Raw genomic sequence first — 23822 nt, 5'->3', positions numbered from 1 at the left:
ATTTAATGTGCTATGTTCTGAAGATCGATTATTCTTTTCACTTCACTTTCACTTTGTGACGTATCAAAATGAGACAGAGTGGGGACAAACCACGACAATTCCTGTCGTTCCCTTGGAAAATTCTTTTTCCTATCTTTCCCTAACGACGGGAATACTGTCTCATCAAAGTAACAATCCGCAAATCTAGCGGTAAAGAGATCGCCTGTCAAGGGTTCCAAGTAGCGGATAATTGTTGGGGATTCGTATCCAACATAAATACTTAATCGTCTCTGAGGACCCATTTTAGTGCGCTGTGGGGGCGCAATAGGCACATATACAGTGCAACCAAATATGCGTAAGTGTGAAATGTCAGGCTCATATCTAGTTACCAGCTGGTACGCAGAAAATGGTTGGCTAGCAGTGGGTCTGAAACGAATGAGTAAAGCTGCGTGCAATATTGCATAACCCCAGGCAGATATAGGCAGGTTGGTGCACATAACCAATGCCCTAACCACCATCTGTAGCCTTTTGATAGTGGCTTCTGCGAGACCATTTTGTGTATGCACATGGGGTACAGGATGCTCCACATCAATCCAATAGACATGCAATAATCATCAAATGCTTTTGATGTAAACTCTCCAGCGTTATCAAGTCTTATAGACTTGATAGGGTGATCAGGGTGGTGAGCTCTTAAACTTATAATCTGTGCTAGGAGTTTTCCAGCAATTCTTGTGGACAATAAAGCGACATGTGACCAGATTGTCGAAGCATCCACCAGAACCATAAAGTACTTGAATGGTCCGTATCTTGGATGGATAGGTCCACAAATATCTCTTTGTATCTTTTGTAAGAATGGAATGTTTTGTTTTGTATCTTTAGCATAGGAAGGTCTCAATCCTGTTTTTGCTAAAGAGTAGGCTTTGCGTAACGAGTGATGTGCCTTTGAAATAGTCAAAGAGGCAGAATGGGAGGTAGTGCTTCTGGTACTTCAGAAAGCAATGACTGCATTTAAGCAGTACTAGGACCGACACCTTGCAGTGTGACGGATTTTTCTCCCACTTTATTTTTCACTCGATATAAGGAATGTCCATATGAGTTCTTTAAAATACGGATAATCATGTCATGACCGGGGTGCCCTAGGCGGTCATGCCAAAGCCTGTATGAGTCAGTGTCCCACATTTCATTGTTGGTGACAGCATATGATTCAATGATCCGAATCGTAGTGAGGTACAGTCCACTAGATTGACTCATAAGTTTCTCTAAAATGCGTTTCCTTCCACATTCATTAGAGTTAATATCAAGATATTCAGTTCCATTCTCACTGTGTGTTTCTACTGGATAACCGTTGGCACAAATATCTTTGAAAACTTTAACAAGGTTCGATTAGCTCTTGGTGCATATAGAGCGTCTGTGACTTGAAATGTTGTGCCCTTTTATTACTTGTGATGATCCAATCATCGTAGTCACAAAGGAATTATAGGCTATTAATTCAATGAATAATTTCCTATTTCTTAATATTGTGTGGGCAGTCGCACTATCAACTAAGCACTAAAGTTCTCATCCATTCATTCCTACAAATAAATGGGAGGTATTTAGAAAATATAACTCATATTCTTTAGAGTATTTCTATTTACGTAGAATGGTATTCTTTTCATTCTAATAATTTTTCCTTTTTCTAGATGTATTGATTTACATCTTTATAGTGCTATTTCGAACCATGCATGTAGTAAATAAAATCGGATAAATTCAATGCTTCAGAATAAAATCTGAAATTTATTAGTAAGCCAACGATAATCCAATCAAGGTCTTGTTCAGAAATCTAATTTATCAAACCATTCTTTAAGACCAAATAATAGTCTAATTAAAAATGAGGCATTATGCCTTCATAACTGTCTTTGGAAAATAAAGCAGATCAGTCAAGATTGAGAGCATCCATTGACTTAGCAAGTTCCTCTTTGCCATTGAAGTCTGCAATTGTAAGGTTGACGTATAGGTCATGACCTCCTTCTTCCATATAGTGAGCCTCTTGTTCTTTAGACTCTCTATACCTCTTGTAATTGGCTACTACTCTGTTGTTTGCTTGGCAGTTCTTGTACCAATGCCCAATGAATCCACACCTATAGCATGGTTCATTGTCAACTCTTTCCTTTTGCATCTTGTTTCCACGATCCCCATGTCCCTTTCCACGTGGTGCATTGTTGCCACGTGGGTAGGGATCAGCACGTCTAAACCCCCTTGCATTGGAGTTATTTCCACCTTTCATTTTTCCATAATTAGCCTCAGGAATTTTCTTTGTCCCAGTGGGCCTGACATTGTTGTTCAAGAGAACCTCATTATGTCTCTCAGCCACTTGCAGTAGGCTTATTAACTTATTGAAGGTTGTGATTCTTTTGTTGTCATACACTCATACTCCAACTTATACTGGTTCGCTAGTATAAATGCTGAAGTAGGAAAGGTGGTAAGAGTCTTGTAGATCATATCATCTTTTGTGATTTCCCTTCCACAAAAATTGAGACGTGCCTTTAAGCGCAACATGTCCTTGTTGAAGTCATTGACCCTTTTATAGTCAAGCAAGCAGATTCCATTCCACTGAACGGCCAGTTCTGGGAGCAAAATGTCATGAATGTTCCCAAAACGTCCCTTAAGGGCTTCCCACAGTTCTTTGGGTGTCTTCAACTGAAGGTACTCCCAGCGTAGGCTGGGATCAATATGTCGCCTTAGAAACATTAAGGCATTTGCTTTCACCTTATTAGATAGTTCATCATCTTTGGGGTCGGTAATGGTGGCAGTGTAGTCTTTTGCTACAAAGGCAGTTTCTACATCGGAAACCCAACGATGGTACTCAAGTCCTACTGAGTCCAAGATGTCAAATTCAGGTCTAGTTGGATTAGCCATCTACATAAACAAGAGGGAAGATATAAATTACGCAGTCATAAAGACATCCACGTGAATTATTTTCCAAAAATGTGAATTAGATTTCAAGACCAAAATTCGTAATGGTCATAGTTTTTTCGATGCTACGTGAAAATGCATTATCACGATAAGTATGTATGTATAATGCTCATGAATTTTCATTATCATGGCAAAGCGGATTATATATGTTGCATTCTAAAATAAGCATAACACATTTAAACATAGCATATATAAGAAATAAACTACATAGCATGCTCAAATTTCATAAATATACAACAAATTATATACTGCACATAATAATAGCAATGATATATCATGCATAAAATAAAATGTAAACAATAGCATAATACAAAGCATGCGTAGACATAATTTATATAAGTGTAAAAAGAAAAACATGCTCAAAATTTCATAATAAACCATAAACAATAAAATATAAAGCATGTTTAAACATAATTATATAAATAACAAGACATGCTTAAAATGATCAAAATTATCTTAACTAAACATGCTTAATAACCAAATATAATAAAGTATGAATAATGAAGTATAAAGCATGCTTAAAAACAGAAAACATAAATAAAATTCACATGCTTGATTAAAATCATAAAAATAAAATAAACAAAACATACTTGATTGCGAGAAAACAAAACGATCCTAGCGCACGCGCCTGTTGATGCAGGCGTGCGTAGCGATGTTTTTTTTTTTAGCAGTGGGCAGGAGTTTTTTTTTTTTTTTCTCTCTTCTTGCTGGGCTGCTTCATTAGTGAGGCATGCTTTTGTTTTTTTGTTTTTTTTTTTTTTTTTCGGTCTGGGCCGGGTCTACTCTTTGGGCTGGCCCCTTTACTTTGGGCCGAGTTTCTTTTTTTTTCTTTCTGTTTTGTTTTTGTTTTTGTTTTTTTTTTTCTGGGCCTTTTGTTTTGGGCCGCAGTTTTTCTTTACTGGGCCGGGTCACAGGTTTTCTCTTTTCTCTTTTTTTTTGTTGGGCCGGGTTAGTCCTTTTTTTTTTTTTTTCTAGTTTTTTTTTTCTTTCTTTTTCCTCCTCCACGTTTTCTTCTTTCTTCTGGTTTGCTCTTGAAGTGCAGGGGGTCTGGCCGGCTGTGGGATGCGCGCTGGAGGCAGCGACTGCAGGGTGGGGCAGCGAGCTGATAGGCTAACGCCGATCTGGAATCGATGCGGGATCGAAGTGATGCAGCCGAGTCTGGGATCTGCAGCAGGGCGCGGGGCTGCTGTCCGGAAGGAGAATCTGGCAGCCGGTTTGGACGAAGGCGCGGGGGCTCTGGGATGTGCGCAGCAGTGAGCTAGGATCTGCATGGTGCTACTGGAGGCTGGGTGTCGATCTGGCTTGTTGTGGGAGGCTGCAAGGCACAGGGCTGAGCGCGCGTTGCAGGTAGGCGGGGAGGCGTGCACGGGGCTGAGCGGGCTTGGTTGCAGGTGGGTGGGCTCTATGTGAGCGCTGAGAGGCAGGATTGGTAGCGCGGGGGCTGGGGTGTACGCCGAGCAGGTGGGGAAGGGAGGGCCGAGTCTGCTGGAGAAGGAAGAGAGTTTTTTTTTTTTTTTTTTGGGTTGCGGCAGAAAAAAAATGGAAGAGAGTTTTTTTTTTCTCTTCTAGGGTTTGGGTGTTTTTAACTAGAAATTGGCTATTGGCTCTGAGCGTACTGATAACGTGTTAAAGTAAAATGACAATTGGAATTGGTCTGGTCATTTCATTTCATAGCGCTTTTATATAGGGAGAGAATTACAATGGAAAGAACAATTACAATGATGACATTAAACGCTAATTGATCCGTAATTGTGCTTATTGTTGGTAATCACTGATTCCTTGATTCCCTCTCCGTCAGTCGCTTTGACGAAGGCACATAATGTGCTTTTCCTTTAACAATTGTTCAATTCTTTACATTTTACTTAATTATTTCCTTAAAAAGTCCATTTAACTTTGTTATTTTCATAGAAACTTCGTGAAGCAATTTGAGAGAAAAGGAAGCTTTAATGGAGCAATAAATGCAGTAAACGAGAAGTACATATGCAAAGGGCTAGGTTTGATCACTCCTTTTATTAGAAATCACAAGAGAAACCCATGAAATTTATCGTGCAAAAAACAGTTACTCCGAAGCTGAAAACTGGAATTTCAGATTCAGCTCCTCGAATTGAGTTTTAGAGATCTTTTCTTGCAACCTTTCGAGCGGACTCTTGTATTAAGTGACAGGACCCGCCCTGAATTTTACCCTGAAATCCGAGGTGGTCGTGTGGGGCCCACTTTAGGAATAACTCTACCAAAAATTCGGCAGAGTCACCCCTAAAATGGACTACCCAAAACCTGTAAAAACACATTCACACTGCTAATAAGCCATCCTGCTCCCCAAATCATAACAACTCCACAATTAACAACTGAAAATCGAACCATTCAACATAATCCAATACACTAGTGAACTCCAAAACTTTACAACATTAGTCCCACAGGTTATCAGAGCAATCTAAAGGAGAAAAAGAATTCATAATACAAGTAGGTTCAACGATTAACCGACAATATGAAAACAACAGCAGCAGATGCTATGCCCCAAATCCTACTATGCCGAACCAGCTACTCTGTAGACTGGGCATCTGAAACCGAAGGGCTCAGGGGAAAAGTACATAAAAACATTAGTGTGAGTGGACAAAAATAAGTAATTGTAAAGAAGAGGAAGTTTATACTTTCCCACATTTATTCCTTTGAAAGTCCAATGCATGCAACATTTATAAAACATATTTCTTTAAACTCAAAATCTTGTGAAAACATGCTAGCCTCGCTGGTTAAGAGAAATCGGACTAAGCCCCGCTAGTCAAGTAATAACAGACTATGGGGAAGAAGTCATCACCATACCAGTAAGGGAGCCTCCCAAGCTCGGGTCGGAGTGTCTCACACTCTTGAGCATCCCATGGTCTGCTCAACTCACCCACAAACACAGAGTAAGTGGGGAGGAGTACTAATATGCTAGCTAGCAATAAATATAACGACCCAGGTATGGTGGGTTAAAATCATATGAAAATCGAAAATCAGTAAGGCTTCTCCAATATCTCACGAGAAAATACATATTCCAACGACGTGGCCCCGCACGCCAAAATATTCTCAAATGCATAAATAAATAGGCGAGGAATAATAGATGAGTAAAATTCTCTTGAAAATCTCATTTTCTAAAACCTTTCAGAAATCTCAAAATCGACGAATGAAAATATAAATAATTCCGGAAATCACCTTGGAAAATACTTTGTCGAAATTCAATATAAATCACAAATTCAAAATCGATCATAACAAACTTCAATTCGAAATTCCAATCGATAAGGTAATGAATACTTAAATCCAATTAATATGCTCGATAATTTAAAAATAATAATTTAAATCACTAATCCATTTCCCAAATCAAAATCAAGATAAATCAATATCAATTTCCCAAAAATAAATTATAATAATATGATAATTAATTAAATAAATACTTAATTTGGGAAAAACAATTGCATGCATCATTATTTAGAAACAAAAGTCCATTCACAGTCTACGGCTAACGTGGTATCCAAGCGTAAGGATCCTCGTCGAGTGATGAGTCAGTACCTCGTCCTATACACAATTGTATACCGTAAACAACAATTTGATAAATAAATACGATTCTTAAACGAAACCCGAAAACCCCACGTAAACCAACAACTCCATTTCTTTCCGGATTCAAGCCAAACTTCACCATTAATATTGATCCGTCGATTAAAGTATTCTATATCGGAAATAAGGGAAATCCTAAGGTCGGATTCCCACAAATCGACATCCGAAACTCCAAACTTAAGAAATTCACAATCAATGTCAAACTTCTCCCAAAATTCACCAAAATCACATATCCAACCTCTACAACAAATATAGGATTTAATAGGCTCAAAATTGAAGTCAGAAAATAGCTCTACGCGCCTCCAAGCGCCAACTATAGTGGTGACACGTGGACCACACTCGCCGCTGGCCACCACCTCCGATGGCCACCAAATTTTGGCAGCAGCTTTGTCTCAACCATCCAAACATTTTTCTCAACTACAATAAATCCAGAAACGACTAGAAGTATCTCAACAATGAAGGAGAAGTTTGGACTCGAATCATGAATAGTGACCCATAGCTTCCAGCCGTCAGTTCTTCCTCCACGTTTCGGTTCTCGGCAAAAGCTTTGGGGAGGATGCTCTTCCTCTCAATGTGCTCCTAATGGACCTGGTCTAACCCTTTTTGGTGGCCGGAGTTGGGAGATCGATGCGTTGAATCAAAATGAGGCCGTGAGCTTCTCAGCCTTGGGTCTTCGTTTTCCGGCCAAGACGCCGTGAGTTGTCATCGTAGGGAGGTTGGGTAGGAGTAGAGGAGTCGAACGGTGCTAGTTGTTCGTCCCCAGGTGGCCGGAAGAGAGAGAAGGCCAGAGTTGCAGAGGAGAGAGAGAGACAGAGAGAGAGAGACCTCAGAGAAAAGAGAGAAAACGCGCGGGGAGGAGAGAGAGAAAATTACCCGGCCACAGTAGAAAATTTAAATTTATACTACCTACCATGAACAGTAACTTCCATTTTCTGCTTATAACTTTCACATACGAACATTGATTTTTACTTATACCACATATGCACGTGCTCTGTTTAACTTCCTCTACAACTTTCATGAAGAACATTTTCTCAAATTTTGACCTGAACAAAAAATCAACTTTTAGGGCCACTAAAAGTATCGAAACAAAGTAAAAAGTGAAAGAAGTTGTCGTTTACCGTCCAAATGACTAGTAAACGGGTAAATTTAGGTTCGGGATGTTACAATAAGGGCTAGAAATACTTAAAGGAAAGATGTTTTACTACAACATGAGCCAAAAATTTGGTTAGAAACATCAACGAGGCAGTAGGAAATTGTGTTCAAAGTAGGCTTCCAGAGAAGGCAAAATCCGGCAGCTTTTCAGAAAGCATTTGGGAGATCTTTGCTGTAACCTTATTGAAAGTTTTTCTCAAAGCTGATTAATTAATCTAGAAGATATGATGTCATAGTTCAAAGAGAGATCGAGAACCATCCAAATAGGTGGCTGCAAGGATTCGTTCCTAGTCCAAGAAAGTAGCAAGAAAACAAGAAAATCCTGAAGTACCTTTTCTCAGTGAAACTTTTGGGGAAGTTTTTGATCAAGATTTCTAGAAGGTTTCAAGACAGTTCTAAAGCAGTTTTAAGGCAGCAATATCCCAGCTATTTTGTGGCAAAAATTAGTTCCCAACTCATGAAGGAAACCTTGCAAAATAAAATCAAGAAAAGTCAATCGTGATTGTAGAAGGAAAGGATTTTTGGAACTTGTTTTCTAGTCGTTCAAGGAGTAGTTTTTGCCATAACTATGAAGACTTGACATGAGCTTTCTAAAGGCTTCTAGAACTGATTTTGATGCCATGATGGATGAAGAATCAAAGGAGATCAAGGACTGGGAAAGAAGAATCTAGAATGATGACTTGGACCGATCAGAATATTGCAAAGAAAATCTTCTCTTCTAATGAAAGAAAAAATTATTTCAAGTTGGAGAAGGAGTACAAGAGGGTCATGTACTATATAAAGAGGGGCTGCCATAGACGCTTTCACACACCATATCATTCACCTTCTCTTCTATCTCTCTTTCTTGTTCATAACTTATTCTTCTTCTTCCTTTTTTTGTTTTTATTTTTATTTTTTTAATTCCTTAGCCCACTCCGCCCTTACATATACGAGTGAGAATCGAATCCATGACCTTTACAATGTTGGAATTATAATTTATTCTATGTCTGAAAAAAAAAAAAAAAACAACAACAACAATTCACTGATAATTTGTTCTTTTTCTTCTTCTTCTTCACTGCAACTCAAATGCTAATAATGTTGAAAGATTTTGGGAATACTCATCTTACATCTAATAGTTGTGAATTCAAATATATAACGAATAATAAATAATTTTGAATATCATATAACATTTTTTTTTTTTACTCAAATGGAAGACTCAGCAAAACAAGATATATGAACTCCAATAGAGAGACTACTAACCCTACAAAAAACAGTTTCTGCTCCCTGATTGCATTACTGACTTCTTGCAGCCACATTTTTTTCTCTTGGGCTATTACTAGTTCCTCCTACAATATATGATCATTACTATTAAATCCCATGCATGTGAGCTTAAGATTATTAATCTACACATCTACATTGATACATATATAAACACTCAAATATATAACTAAAAGAATATAATTAATATTATGTTTTGAGCTGCAATCTATGCTTCAAGCTCCTAATGCCTGGGCCATGTGGAGCAAGCTTTGGTGGTAAATTATCAACATCGAGAGAGTCATAGTCCTCAGTCTCAGTTCTTGCACGTTCTACTGCTTCCGGTCTTCTGATCTCCTCATCATTGGAGTTGCCATGCGATGGAGGTCGCAGTGGTGGTGGTAAATTGTTGGAACCGTCCATTTTTTTGGAAGTCATGTGACTAAAAGAACAAAAAAGTGCAATAGCTAAGAGATGTATACATATTGACTGAATCAAGCAAGAAGAGCCGAAGCTCATCTAAATCAAACTCTATCACTCATCATATCCATAAAACTATAACTCACCTTACAAAAAGCTTGAACAAAATAAGAACAGAGAAATGAGTAGATCTGGGTGGTGAGACTGTTGTCAGCTATAATGTCCCTTTTATAATTAAACAGATCCTATGGCAAAGGGTTTTATAATATAATTGGACCCATGTGATCATTTGACTGAAGTGAACAAACAAATACCTTTTAATTAGTTACCTTGACTACTATGGTAAGCCGATAAGGGAGAAAAATGAGTCTCATAAATTTTATTTTGATCAAAGTGAACTTCTGGCATGTTTACTAACTTGGAATCGGAATGAGAATGGATGGAATGATTCCGGAATAAGAGAATTCTGTCGTTTACTTACATGTAAGGGAATCGGAATGGATGCGGGTCCCACATCCTTATCAGGAATCAATTCCTGAATACTCAGGAATTCGATAACCTAGGGGGGAGATGGGTTTAGGAATCGACCCACCCGGAATCAAGTTTTTATACCAAAAATACCCTAACATAATTTCAATAACACCAAATTACCCAACCCTAGAAATATATATGCTATTGTCGACATTAGAAAACATCAACGACTAAAAAGAAACGGCTGGACTCGTTTGGTTAGTGACCGATCTTTGTCCTCTCTTCTCTGGTCTTCTCCTTCTTTCTTTTTTTCTTTCACTAATCTGGCATGATAGTTATTGAACAACTTAGAAGCAAGCTTTTTTAGAAAGAACGAAGCTTGAATTTTTATAGTTTTCCTTCAAATTTCAAAAGTCGAAAAAGGGTGTACATATTCTTGTCTGGTAATTTGCTTTTCATGATATATGATGTTTTTTCTTTCTTATTTGTGTGAAAGTTGTACCTATTATTGTGAGTTTACTTGAACCTTTTATGTCTAAAGTTGTTTGTGAAACTGTTTGTTTTTACCTCAGTCTTGTTGCTGTTGTTGTTTGTTTCGCATGTAGCTTTGTTCCTTTGTGGACGTCTCCTCATCCACTTTCTATTTTGTATCATTATTTTTCTTCAATATGTTCTGCTTCTATTAAAAAAATATTAACAAAAATAAAATATAAAGGATTTCATTGATTTGTTTAGATAAGAAGCTAACAGAGTTCACATTGTTTGGAAATGTGGATGTTGGATCAGAGCAAGATTGGTTTTATAATGATAAATTGACAATTGGTTTTGTTCCAAGGTCAGTTGTTAAGGATTAAGACAGCTACATTCCAAGTTTTTATGTTTCAAGACCAAGAAAGTGCTTTCTCTTCTTTCTTTTTTTTTATATGAAGCGGTGGAGTTTTATAATGATATATTGACAATTGATTTTGTTCCAAGTTCAGTTGTTAAGGATTAAGACAACTACATTCCAAGTTTCTATGTTTCAAGACCAAGAAAGTGCTTTCTCTTTTTTTTTTTTTTTTTGTATATGAAGTGGTGGAGAGTTGTGTAGTGATCTTGTTTGGTTATAGTATAGCTCCTGATCCCCTCCTCCTCTCCAATTCCTTGACCTTTTGAATTGAATTGCGGGATTTCAGTTTTGCCTTATTTTTGCTCATTTATGTAGTATTTTTTCATACTTATGAGTAGTTCAAATATGCTCTGATATCTTGAATAATAAATTTTATGTAATGTAGATAAATGGCTCGTCTAAGTTTCTCCACAAAGAGAAGACTACTTGTCACCATAAATGCATTGCTTGCCTACCTTCGAGTACTATTTGCTGTATGTGCTGCCGGTTATGCCTATGTCAACTTAGCTGTAAAGAAACACCATCAACCAAGTCGACCCTTAGCCATAAGAGTCTATAAACAAGTAGAGTACTTGTATACACTAGTTTATTGGAGTGATGCTATATGTATCGACCAACTACGAATGGATAGACAATCATTTCATAAGTTGTGTCAAATTCTTATCAATAAAGGCCAATTAAGATCAACCCGAAATGTGTCTATAGAGGAGATGGTAGCAATGTTCTTAAATATTCTTGCACACCACAAGAAGAATCGTAGCATAGCCTTGTATTTTACTAGGTCAGGGCGAACTGTTAGTAAATACTTTCATGAGTGTTTGAAAGCCATGATTCGATGCCGAAAAGACTTCTGGAAAACACCTGAACCTGTACTTGAGGACTCAACAGACAATAGGTGGAAATGGTTTAAGGTACGCAAGATAAGATTTTATAAAATTATTTAATAATTCCTGCATTTATTGTTTTTCAAAGACTAAAACTTTTTTAATATATACCTTAATGCAGAATTGCTTAGGAGCATTAGATGGAACACATATTAGGGTGAAAGTGCCAGAACGAGACAAGCCAAGATATAGAACAAGGAAATGTGAGATAGCAACCAATGTTTTAGGGGTTTGCTCTCAAGACTTGATGTTTATATATGTTTTACCGGGATGGGAGGGTTCTGCACATGATGCTCGTGTTCTTAGAGATGCTGTGAGTAGGAGAAATGGATTAAAAGTTCCTAATGGTAATTTCGAAACCAAAATTTTAACTCTTTACATTTTTCATTAATTAAAATATTGCTAGAGAGATATGACATCCAATTTTCTTTTCGAAATCAGGTTGTTACTATTTAGTAGACGCTGGCTACACCAATGGAAATGGCTTTCTTGCACCTTTTAGAGGACAGCGTTATCATCTAAATGATTGGAGAGATGGATACCGACCTGAGACGGCAGAGGAATTCTTTAACATGAAACATTCAAGTGCTCGGAATGTTATTGAGAGGAGTTTTGGTTTACTGAAAATGCGTTGGGCAATTCTTAGGAGTCCATCATTTTATGATATTACAACACAACGTCGTATAATATCTGTGTGTTGCATGCTCCATAATTTTATTAGAAGAGAGATGGCTATAGATCCTATAGAAGAAGCATTCGATAATCAGCCGGTAGCTGCAGTTGAGAACTTGGAAGATGATGACTATGTTAATATAGTTGAGACCTCAAATGAGTGGACAATGTGGAGACAAAACCTTGCAAATGAAATGTGGGATATATGGCGTGCAAATAGGACATAAATATAGGATAGAAGAAAGAAAGAATAGCTTGTTTGAGCTACTAGCCTATTATAATTATGTATGTATGATGACTCTGATTGTATATACGGTTAGGATGGTTTTCATGTATATTTTTGTTTGAATGGATTTGCCTCTTTCTCTTTTCTCTGTTGGGTTTATTAATCCATTGCCATGTCATCTGTACATCTGTTTTTTGTCTTTGGTCTGATTGTTATCTGTTGGAGGGGATTTTCTTTGATTGTTATCTGTTGTTCTGATTGTTATCCTGATACTACCTTGAAATAGTGGTTTATTAGTTATATGTTAAAGCATTATATTCTAAGTTTTTATCTCTTACCTAACTTGCAGCTAGTTTACAACTATTGGTGTTCATTTTGTGACTTTAGAAGTTACGCATGTAGAACTTTTAGAAAAACTGGGAGGCATTCATGTATTATGTTATTAGTGAAAAGTTGTCTCAGACTTTAGAAGGATAGGCAATTTTAATTAAAGTTGACTTCATTCACTTTACTCTTTGATTTTCTATTTTCTTGTTACTCATTAGACGTGAAATTAAAGCTGTCTTAGCTTTAGAAATATAGGCATTCATGTATTATGTCAGTTACTGCAATTTTACATTATAATGAGACTTCACCTTATTAGTTGCTGCAATTCTAGTTGCTGCAATCTTACACATTATATTATTATTTTGTATAATGTTTGTTTTTTTATATGTAGTCATTTCAACATGAGTTCCGGAGCTACTTCAAGCAAATCAAAAAAAGCTGGAAGGGGCCAAAACAAGCGTTTCTGGACAACCAAGGAAGATGATGTATTGGTCAGTTCTTTATTGGAACTCTACCATGATCCTAAGTGGCGTGCGGATACTGGCTTCAAAAATGGTTACTTGCAGAAATTACAAGATATGATAGAAGCCAAACTTCCAAACTGTGGGATACTGGCAAATCCACACATTGAATCAAGAATAAAGACATTGAAAGGGAAATATGTTGCATTAAGCGAAGCATTATCTCAGAGTGGTTTTGGATGGAATGAAGAAGCAATGATGTTGGATTGTGAAAGAAGTGTATTCGATGAGTGGGCAAAGGTAAACTTTCTCCTTATTATATTTTGTCTTGTGTTTTTTCTATTTTGTATAACATTGAATAATATTGTCTTATGTTTTTTTTCTTTTTTTTTTTTCTGTTTTGCAGAACAAAAAGGATGCAAAAGGTTTGTATGGTAAACCATTTGAACATTATTATGCCCTTGGAGAGATATATGGAAAAGATCGTGCAATGGGAACAAATGATGGAAATGCTGAAGATGATGAAGAAGAAGTTAGGGAAGAGGATGCAAGCATGAATCAAGAGGTTGTACGAGCTGATGACTTTTTTGAACAAATGAACATGACTACTGATGGTGGATCTCAGTATAGGGGATCACAGTTTGAGGGGCTTGGTGAAACGGAAGATAATGATACATCTTTTATACAACCAAGTCCTCCCCAACCACCAAGTGCCAAGCAACGTGCCAAACAGCAGAGGTCAACTCAAGATGTAACAAATGCTCCAAATAATACTCGTAGAAAGGCAAGAGCTTTGGATGATATGGCTAAAAAATTTGGAGTGATCACTGAAGCCGTTGCAGGAATGGCTCCAAAGTTTGAAGGCTTGATTAATGTTCTCTCAACAGATAAGGATCTTGCTGATATGCAAGGCAAACTTGGTGGTGAGCTGAGGAAAATGGATTTCCTATCTCCATTGCAGGTATTTCACGTCACCAACAAATTAGCTAAAGAGCATGACTTGTTGAGGGTCTTCTTCACCATGACTGATAAGGAAAAGAAGGATTACATAATCAACCTTCTGCAATATGGCCTACAGTGAATGGATGCTTGGACTTAGTTTTTTCTTTTGTGGATGCTTCACTAGTGTATTGGAGATTATAACTTGTTCAGACTGATGGTTCAATTTCTACTTTGAGGGATTGTATGGTACTATGGTTACTATTTTGCTAAATTGGTACTATGGTGGTATTTCAAGTTATTCGAAATTGGTACTCGGTGTTATTTCCTTCTATGGACTTTCGAGCTTCTGTTGCTTTCTATTCCTTATGTTCCTGCTTAGTTTGTGCGTCTTGTGGATTTACAGTTTTTGAGATCTTATTGAATGATATGCATGGTAATTTGGCCTACAGAGTTATTTCCTGGGAACAAATGATCCGTGCTAGAGTTTGCTGAACCTAAACCTTCTATGATTGCAATTTCTATGTCTGCTTTCATCAATTAGATGTTAGAATAGGTGTTTTGGAAGTATAATTGATGATGTTTGAACTATAAAAATCAGTGCTGTGAACATATAGTAATTAATGGTTACATTGCAATCTGAATAACAAATATCAGTACTGTGAATCTGAAGTACTATAAACATCAGTCATAACTAAAAGTTACATTGCAATTTTGATGACAAATATGCCAGTATCATCTATCGAATAGACAATTCATTTGTATTATACATTGCTTTGTTTGTAACTCTTGGTGTCGAGTACTTGTTTGCCGCACATCCCACAGACTCCTGTAAAAAAAACAAATCACATACATCGATCAGGCTTTCCTGCAGTACTCAAATCTGACAAACCAAAACCAACTAGAACAGGAAACAGAAACACTACCTTTGGACTAAGCAAATTTGTGATAATAATTTCTTTCTGGGTTTGAAAAACTAACCTGTAATTAGAGGAAACAATAAAGTCTCATACTGATACAAGAGCAATAATAATAACTGTCTTGCAGGTGAAATGAAAGCTTCACAAAATTCCGACAAGTTTAGTTGGGGCTGAGAAGTGCCCCATTTGAGCAACTGAAATATAGCAACTGAAGTATAGCGTCCTTTATCACCCACAAACAAATCAATTTTGATCCTTTAAGTGAATAAAATATCAGAGTTAGGTACAAATCCATTTTGATCCGTTAAGCCAATCAAGCTATTGAAGATAGAAGCATGTAGCTTAACAGCTTGCATAGAGTAGACAATAATAGCAAATGAAGCAGCAAGTACAAGAGTTTTGTTCTACCATCAACAAAACAATGTGTGTCTCTCCCAAAAAAGGAGACCCAAAGACTGACTCCAATTTAGAAGCAACATTACTGCTCTACAATCTAGGCCATAGACCAAAAAAGGGTATAAATAAAATCCCAGATAGAAACTTGATAAAAAAAAAAGGTTCAATCGAATAACACAACATTCCCTTTTTTTTTTTCCTTTTTTTCTGTCAAGTAACCATTTATTAAACACAAAGAGACCAAACAACGACAAAGAAACAGAGGAAAAAAGAAGCAAACCAGAAAAAGAAACTCCCCAGCAAAAACAACAAAGCTGAGGAGCCAGAAAACAAAAGACTATTAAGTAGGAGCATGTCTAGAATCATAAATTTTTCAAAAATTTAAACACAAGGCCAGTAACACAGCTTGATAAAGGGCCAAAGTTTCAGCAAGAAGGATCAAAGAGGCCCTAACAATCCTCATCTTGCCATAAAGAAGCTCACCAGAACTATTTCGAACTATCACTGCCAAACCAACCTGCAGAGATTGTTTATCCCAAGAAGCATATGTATTTATCTTAACAAAATCCAAACAAGGAGGAGTCCAAGGTGGAGGAGGAGGAGGGGGCGGAGGGGGAGGCCTATTGCAAGTAAGAGACAGAGCATGAGATGTTAAAAACTCTGAAGAAGCCACAAAAGCCCTTGTAGCCACCAAAGTCGGATTAGGAACCTTGTAATTGAAAATGCAATCACACCAATGTTTCCATATAAGTAAAATCACACAACATTCTATCTTAAAGCATTAAAGTTGCAAATACAAACGTTATCTGTCATTGATTACAATTACAAGTAAAATACACATATATGCATATATATATATATATATATCCAGTAAGTTTAGCATTTGGTCAAATAAAACAAATCAAATAAAATTAAAAAGCGGTACCTATTCTTCTTGGAAAAGAGCTTGTTCTCGTTAATCATTTTGCTGCTACAGCAGACATCTAAGTTTGCAAACCAGAATTTTTGATTTTGATAACCATCCTGCATTGTCTCCTTTGGAAAACCCCTTGTCTCTCGAAACTCAGCTGGAAGACACCTCAAACACAGTAGTTTTGAATATATTTGGATATGAAGAATAAGCTCTGAACAAGTGATAAATGAATAACCATAAACATATGGATCAAAATGAACCTTAGCTGGAGTCAAACACTCATTAAGTTACCTTGACCAATTTTGTGTTCCTGCTTGAAAATTCCAGAACATCTTCCTCTCTAATTATCACCATGTAGAAATTCCACCTTAGAAACATTGCAGAACTATTTTTAAAAATAGCTTCTTCTCATCTAATCCTAAAACAATATCAAGTTGCTTCTTCTTGGCTTTCTCAACAAATTCATCATTCTGTACTTTTTCTAGTCTTTACCACACCAACAGCAGCAACACACATAAATAATACCACATAATGAAGAAGAGTAGCAACAATTGAGATAGCTGAAGAGGAACAACACCTCAAAGGAATGAGAATCACATCAACAATACGTCAAGTAAAGATTCTAGCATCAAAATCACCATGAAAATATCAAAATGAAAGAACAATAGATTGAGAGAAAGCTTAACATACCATGAGAGAATCAAATCAACTCCTTCTGAAGCCTAAACAAAGCAAACAGAATCCCATCAACATAAAAGTCTTGAATTTTTTGGGGACCCAAACAAAAAGAACCAACCTAGCCGACGAGGATAGGAGAAGCCGGTGGCTTTTTCTGAGAGGATGCGCTGGATACATTGCGGCGGCGCCGACGAGTTGTCCACCGTCTCACTATATCGGACTTCCAGTTTGTCAATTTATGGGGTGTGTGTGTTTGAAATCATATAGCTGTCTTTTTCTCTTTTCTTTTTCTAGGGGTATTTTAGTAATCAAAGTAGTTTAATTCCTATTCCTAAATGTAAGTAAACAACATCAATTGTAATCAGTTTCATTCTTATTCTGATTCCACATGGTAAGTAAACAGCGTAATGGAATTAAAATATTCCCATACCGATTCCTCTATTCTCCGATTCCAGCTATCTCCGATTCATGATTTATTCCGATTCCAAGTTAGTAAACGTGCCATTCATTAATAATGAAACGATTACAACGGATTACGGGGCCAAAGAACTACAATCATCCACCAATAAGTAGAGATTAGAGGTGGCAAACGGGCCGACCCGACCCATTTTAAGCAGGCCTAGTTGTGCTTCGTGCCGTGCTTGGGCCGGCCCATTTACTTAAACATTAAGCCCGGCCCGAGCCCAAATCATGCCGGGCTAATAAACAGGCCGTGCTCGTGCCTACCCACTATAAAGCACGATTTAAAAATCTTAATTTAAATAAATAATAAATAAATTCAAATAAATTAAGTTCTTCAATGTTTTTCTCAATCTTAGCTTTTTAAGATTAGTTTTCTAATAATTTTTTATATTCCACTACAAGAAAGAAAGAAAAAAAAAATAACTCAAAATATATTGCTTTTAGTATATTATTGTGAGATTAATCTTTATTAATATAATGAAGATTTAGTATCATATTATTCTTTCCTTCATTCTATAGTTGTATTATTATGAGATTAGTCTTTATTCATAAACATATATTTAATATTTAGAAAAAATACTTTATGTCAAAACAAGGATATAATATTTTTTTTTGACTATTTTGACAACATAAAAGAAATAGCATTGTTGGAATTGTCATGAGATTTTAATTAAGGAGGTCTAATATTTAAATCTCATCATTGTGGTTTTTTAATATTTTTAAAAACAAAATGAAATTTTGTGTTTGAAACGGGCCGGTCCAAATATGTCGTGCTCGGGCCGTGCCGGGCCTATTACGGGCTCGGGCTCGGGCCGGGCCACTAACGGGCTTGGGCCGTGCTGGGCCGCTTTTAAGAGTGTTGGGCCAGTGCCGTGCTCGTGCTTAGCGGCCCGTTTGCCACCTCTAGTAGAGATAGATAAGTTCTTGCCCACAATAGAGTTCAGACTGAAAGTCCATACTGGCACACTTCAAGAAGGCTTCGACTATAAACACAAAATAGGTTAATTAACTTATTTACGTGAGCAATTCAGACATATTTATTAAAAGAATTCTTGTTTTAATTTATTGAAATTAATTAAGTAATATTAAAAAACACAATTTGTTCGGTAGTTAATAGACTTATAAGCATAACTAGCTATTCAATCAAAATACTCAACTGATGTTTGACAAAATAGTTACGTCTGTACTATTTTTTCTTCTCTCTCTCTACATCATACGTCTTTTTCTTTACATGTTAAATATATACTATTACATGATTCAGTTGTCATATTCCATGTTGTAATTACAATTTACAAGACCGTAATATTACACATGATAGTAAGAGAATTATTATTTTCTGTTATCACTGCGGTGTGAAAAACTGATCCAAAGTATATTGTGGAATGTCTAAATTTGTTACCAATTGCAAAAAGACACCAATTAATTCACCTAGTCTTTATTCTAAGTACCAAAAGACAGAAAAAGAAAGAGCATTTAGCCTAAATAGGCAAATATTAAAGACATACATGCATCTAGTATAAATATATATATGATATCTATTTGATAGGTACATCAATATGAAATGTTGTGTTATTAATATACAATTTTTTTGGGGGGTGCCTTTTATGTTTTGGTATATACTTGAAGTATAGCCCGCGCGATGCCGCAGGTTTGCTTGATGCAGCACTTCTAATTTAACATTAACATTTCTAGGCCAATATTTGTTGTCAAAATAATCTCACTTTTGAAGCATTCATTCAATTTAAAGAGCTCCAAATTAGAGACTCCTAGTAACTATTATCGCAAATTAATGCTCAGCACACACTACCTTCTTTGTGGCAGATAGGAGAGGTTCTCATTCAAAATGTACTAACAAAGAAACAGAGATAAGACAAATACAAAATCACATAAATCAATATTCCAAAGGTAGGCCATCCTAAATTGGCATTCAAAGTAAGGCGGGACTGCACACAACTGTGCAACCACAACTTTTGGGTCAAATAAACATAATTTTTTTTTTGGCATTCTAAAACACTCACTCTAGCCAACAATATAACAAACATAGTTATGTTCAAATAATCTTTTGCTTGATTCATCAAGTCTGGTGCAATGTTAAACCTGAAAAGAAAAGAACAAACGGATTTAAAAAGATAAGTAAATGAAGTTTATATTGAACTTATGTCGAAATGACTGTTATACACAATCCAAAGGGTCAAGAGGATCTTCATCTTTTTTTTTTCGGAATGTAGTAAAGAGCTTCAATTGGCATGACAAAAACGTCTAAAAGTGCCAAGTAAAGCAACCCAAACCATTCTCCAAACTCTATTCTTCTCTAGTATAGTAACTATAGAATTCATTCAAACTTGCGACCCTAAAAATTTGCGCACAAATATAACAGAATAGCATAAGTGGAATAAGAAATAGCTAAGCAATAAAGCTTTTTGTTGTCTAATTCCTGATACAATACTGACCCATGCACTCTCCCAGGTAAATAGTGAATCAAACTATAATAGAGATTCAAAATAATGTGGTTTTGAAATGAAAGCTTTAACCAAATGATCTTTTCCATCTTTCAATAGGTGAATAGATTTTGTTTACCTTGTTACAAGATCAGGGTAATGGCAGTTCTGCTTGCATACAGAATCTGCATTTTGTTTACCAGCCATGGAGTATGTAAGATTTGAAGAATGCTTGAAGCTGCAATGTGTGACCTGTGAAAATGAATTGAATTAATTTCAAGAAAACATTGGCCTGCAATAATCAATTGGATTTTGTGAGGAACTTGTTGAGTATACCTTGTGAAGCAAATATTGAGTATACCATGTGAAGCAAATATCTACTTCCCTTCACTTGAATTATGAGATCACCTGAAACTTAAAAAGAAATTGGCAGCGGAAAAAAAAGAAATTAAAAAAAAAGAAAAAAAGAGTCATTTAGTAACAACCTTCTATTCATAATTCATTAATGATGCAGCATATCTTAAAAATGCTTTCATATTTAATCAAGTGTGCTTTTACCTTATAGCGTGAGAAGTTATCAGTAGTATCAAGTTTCATAAACTTCATGATTGATTCCTTACTTTAGAAGTTATCAGTGCAACCAAGGGAAATTTAGAAAACCTCTTCACAAAAACTTACAAAATCAATAATTAGACTATCTCAAAACCAAATGAAACAATACCAAATCTAATATACCTCAAACACACTATCCAAAAGCCAAATCAACCAATCGCAGAATGATAAACAAACACTTAGGTAATTTATTTTTATACATCAATGAGGCATATAACATAGTTTAAGCAAATATTCTACTGAAATGGAATAGAAAAGATCTCACTATTTAGTCTTGATTACAAAGCTAGAAGTGAAAGGAAGAGAAGGTCCTCACCCAATTTCTCACAGCAGGAACACATATATCATGACATATATGAATTGACAGCCATCTGAAGTAATAGGTTTCCTACTGCCTGCATATTGTCCATGATTTCATCAAATTAACTCAGGAACCCAAAGAGCAATTTATAGGTTGTCTAAAATAAACGCACAGCAACACAGAATCAAATTAATTCAGCAACCCAAAGAGCAGTTGAAAGCAAAAGAATCAGTAGCATTTTGAAGTTCATTAACGTGAAGTATGATATAACTTCTTTCAATACGAATCTACTTCTTAGTCTCTAGCATCAGATATAGATTACTAAGCTGCACAACAGATACTCTCTTTTAATATTTTTTCTCCCATCAGCTTATCTCCATATTAATAATAATGACATCAATAGTTGATTACCTCATGATGTGCAACAGTCTTATCATCCACAACAAAATAATCATGTCCAATCCATGATAGAATGCTGCCTCCGCTGGTCGAAAGCATAAACTCAATCCCCTTATTCTAGTTGCTTACATTTACATGTAAAAATTTGTCCGAATCAGCAAACATTGACATTTCGTACAATAATGTGGAAGTATTGAAAAAATGCATAACAAAATCAATCTAAGCATACTTTTGTACCTTTCTAGATCCTATGTAAGTCTAACTAAAGCAGGTTTGATCCCAAAGTTCCAAATCCAATACCAATGGCAAAACCTAAAGTCACAAACTTCAATCAGTAAAAGCTTAAAATACTAAAACCCTATAACTAAAAACAACAAAAGAAACCATTTTGCAAAGATGGGCATCTCAGATAATCAAAGATGCAGTCAAACTGTTGTCTTCTCTGATAAAATGACTTCATATTAGAACATGGAAAGATGTAATGCTATTTATCACAACCTAACAAAAACGTAAATACTTTCTTGTTGAACAAAATTGGCACGTACCTTTGTTCAGAACACCAATACCATTCTCCAACTCCAGATCATGGAGACATGCCTGGAAAAAGTGATTCCAACTCCAGATCTTGTGAGATAGTTTTCTGACATAAAAAAAAAGCATCAGGAAGCAATTGCCGAACTTTCAAGACCAAGTGAGTTGTATCAATATACACCGGCAGATTACATAAAAGTTAACTCTATGCTGAGAACAACATAACCACATAGGCAGAGGAAAAGCATGCACTTTTGAACCCAGAAACAGTTCAATTGAACAGACCTAATAACACTTCATAGTTTTGACTTTTCGATATGAACCCAGAACAACACAACATCCAATTTAGCTCTGTAAACCAACCAAATCAATGCAAGCAAAGAGGCTCAATAGAAACCATAGATAACCCAGAGAGCACCCACATAGTATCTTCATGAGCAGCCACTGCAAGCTTAAAATTTTTCAACATTTCAACCAATCCGATGTGAAAGACTAAAACCAAATTCAATATTTCACCTCTTGTTTGTTTTTCTTCCCAATCACTCATACATATGGAGGGAAAGAACAAAAAAAAAAAAAAAAAAAAAAAAACTAAAAATTAGATCCAATCTAACATGAAAATTCATACACACACAATATGAAGCACTGCCAAGTTTCTGAATTACCCAGACCCAGTAAATCATGAATCACAGAGAAAAAGGATAAAGCAAAAACAACCGGTCAATAATATTTGTTTGCAGAATAGAGATACACTCATTGAATAAAAGCTTGCTTAATCAACAAAAAGCTTATGTTCTATTAAGTGTAAACAACATGCTGGGCTGGTACACGTTGTGGCTGGGTTCGAATCCCATAAATGACAGACTTTGTTTGGGTGTGTGTGTTTGGTGGGGTGGTAAGGCCTTGGTCTCATATATAAGAGGTCAGGAGTTCGAGCCCCATCAAGGGTGGGAATGGGGTGGGGTTTTTAAAAAAAAAAAAAAATTAAGTGTAAACAACAAAAAGCTTATGTTCTATGAAGCAACCACGCCAAAAAAAAAAATGCAGAAACCAAAGAGTTACTTGGAGTGACTTCATTCAGCGCAGGGAGAGATAGAAACCGAGGAGGACTAAACTCAGGAAACTTTCTTATTCTTGTAAAGGAAAAGTTGCAGACTTTGAAATCAAGTTTCATATACAAAGAATTGAATTAGATGATCTTTAATTAACAAAAGAAGGAAAGAACAAAGGTATTTGTTTTGATAAATTGCAGAATTTCAAAAATCAATCAGTATCAAGATAACGACACTTAACTTGTTCCAATCAATCCCAGAAATCAAGATATTGCTATATACCTTTTCCGAAAGGAAGGCAAACTGATTTGCCGTCTTCTCTTTTGTATCTCAACGCTCGACGTTTTATAGAGACTGCAAATCAGAGAAAAACAATTTTTGTTTTCAGAAACATGTTAATATAGCTAGAATGAAACGAAATCAGTTTGGGTAAATAAGTAAAAGATGAATAAATATGACATTGATGTTGATATCACAAAGTGGAAGTGTTACCGAGCTAGTGATTTTGATCACCGACTTTCGGGTTAGATAACAGTGATTCTTGATGGTAATGGAGGCTTCCCGAACATTAGAGATCATCTGTTTTGCTTATAACCCAAAGAAAGAGATAGAGTCGAAGGTTGGAGTCGGTGTAAGTAGAGGCTTCCCGAACAAACTGAAAACAGATATTTGTACAATGATGGCAGCGCCGTAAGTTGAGGGAAAACAAAGGGCAAAAGCGTCATTTCCCACCCCCAAGATGAACAGTAAAATGAATAGTGCAGCCGTGCAGGAGCTTTAGTATATAGTAAATTTTAGACAAAAGAATATTCTCCTGAATATAACTATATCATATTTACTAGTGAAGGTATCCAAAGTAGGGGTGGGGCAAAAAAGACCAGGAATCTGTAAAATCAGCTGGTTCTATGCGCGTTTCTTAGAAGA

The 23822-nt window shown here is 36.2% G+C and overlaps 3 protein-coding genes and 1 long non-coding RNA gene across 10 annotated transcripts; 2 read left to right on the top strand and 2 right to left on the bottom strand.

The window, feature by feature from the left end:
• The first annotated feature begins 11076 nt into the window (after window positions 1–11076).
• LOC112164089 (protein ALP1-like) lies at window positions 11077–12470 on the top strand. Its single transcript, XM_024300328.1, has 3 exons — window positions 11077–11598; window positions 11693–11918; window positions 12013–12470. The coding sequence occupies exons 1-3, from the start codon at window positions 11077–11079 to the stop codon at window positions 12468–12470; spliced, it is 1206 nt and encodes a 401-aa protein (XP_024156096.1).
• A 652-nt stretch (window positions 12471–13122) lies between these two features.
• LOC112164088 lies at window positions 13123–14530 on the top strand. Its single transcript, XM_024300327.2, has 2 exons — window positions 13123–13557; window positions 13664–14530. Exons 1-2 carry the CDS (start codon window positions 13198–13200, stop codon window positions 14336–14338), a joined length of 1035 nt encoding a protein of 344 aa, XP_024156095.1. The 5' UTR covers window positions 13123–13197; the 3' UTR covers window positions 14339–14530.
• A 278-nt stretch (window positions 14531–14808) lies between these two features.
• LOC112166340 lies at window positions 14809–17459 on the bottom strand. Of its 7 annotated transcripts, XR_005800882.1 has the most exons (4): window positions 17222–17459; window positions 17116–17147; window positions 15123–16985; window positions 14809–15025 (listed from the first exon to the last, which is right to left on the bottom strand). It is a non-coding gene; the product is annotated as an uncharacterized LOC112166340 (long non-coding RNA). The 7 variants fall into 7 exon arrangements; XR_005800881.1 differs by having other exon boundaries at window positions 15123–15177; window positions 15996–17459; XR_005800878.1 differs by having other exon boundaries at window positions 15123–16221; window positions 16438–17459.
• Window positions 17460–19368: 1909 nt separating this feature from the next.
• On the bottom strand, window positions 19369–23540 carry LOC121049277. Its single transcript, XM_040505985.1, has 6 exons — window positions 23416–23540; window positions 23181–23252; window positions 21861–21955; window positions 21328–21439; window positions 19584–19662; window positions 19369–19413 (listed from the first exon to the last, which is right to left on the bottom strand). The coding sequence occupies exons 1-6, from the start codon at window positions 23475–23477 to the stop codon at window positions 19369–19371; spliced, it is 465 nt and encodes a 154-aa protein (XP_040361919.1). The 5' UTR covers window positions 23478–23540.
• Between the last annotated feature and the right edge of the window lie 282 nt (window positions 23541–23822).

The sequence above is a fragment of the Rosa chinensis genome, chromosome 5 (genome assembly GCF_002994745.2).
Source record: "Rosa chinensis cultivar Old Blush chromosome 5, RchiOBHm-V2, whole genome shotgun sequence".
Lineage (NCBI taxonomy): Eukaryota > Viridiplantae > Streptophyta > Magnoliopsida > Rosales > Rosaceae > Rosa > Rosa chinensis.
This window is presented reverse-complemented; position numbering and strand designations above follow the sequence as displayed.

Coding starts and splice junctions, on each gene's coding strand:
- LOC112164088 (XM_024300327.2), top strand. CDS start 13,198: ATGAGTTCCGGAGCTACTTCAAGCAAATCAAAAAAAGCTGGAAGGGGC. Junction 13,558..13,663: donor TATTCGATGAGTGGGCAAAG/GTAAACTTTCTC, acceptor TCTGTTTTGCAG/AACAAAAAGGATGCAAAAGG.
- LOC121049277 (XM_040505985.1), bottom strand. CDS start 23,477: ATGATCTCTAATGTTCGGGAAGCCTCCATTACCATCAAGAATCACTGT. Junction 21,440..21,860: donor TATTGGTGTTCTGAACAAAG/GTACGTGCCAAT, acceptor TGTAAATGTAAG/CAACTAGAATAAGGGGATTG. Junction 19,414..19,583: donor TTGTTATATTGTTGGCTAGA/GTGAGTGTTTTA, acceptor TTTCTTTGTTAG/TACATTTTGAATGAGAACCT.
- LOC112164089 (XM_024300328.1), top strand. CDS start 11,077: ATGGCTCGTCTAAGTTTCTCCACAAAGAGAAGACTACTTGTCACCATA. Junction 11,599..11,692: donor ATAGGTGGAAATGGTTTAAG/GTACGCAAGATA, acceptor ACCTTAATGCAG/AATTGCTTAGGAGCATTAGA. Junction 11,919..12,012: donor TGGATTAAAAGTTCCTAATG/GTAATTTCGAAA, acceptor TTTCGAAATCAG/GTTGTTACTATTTAGTAGAC.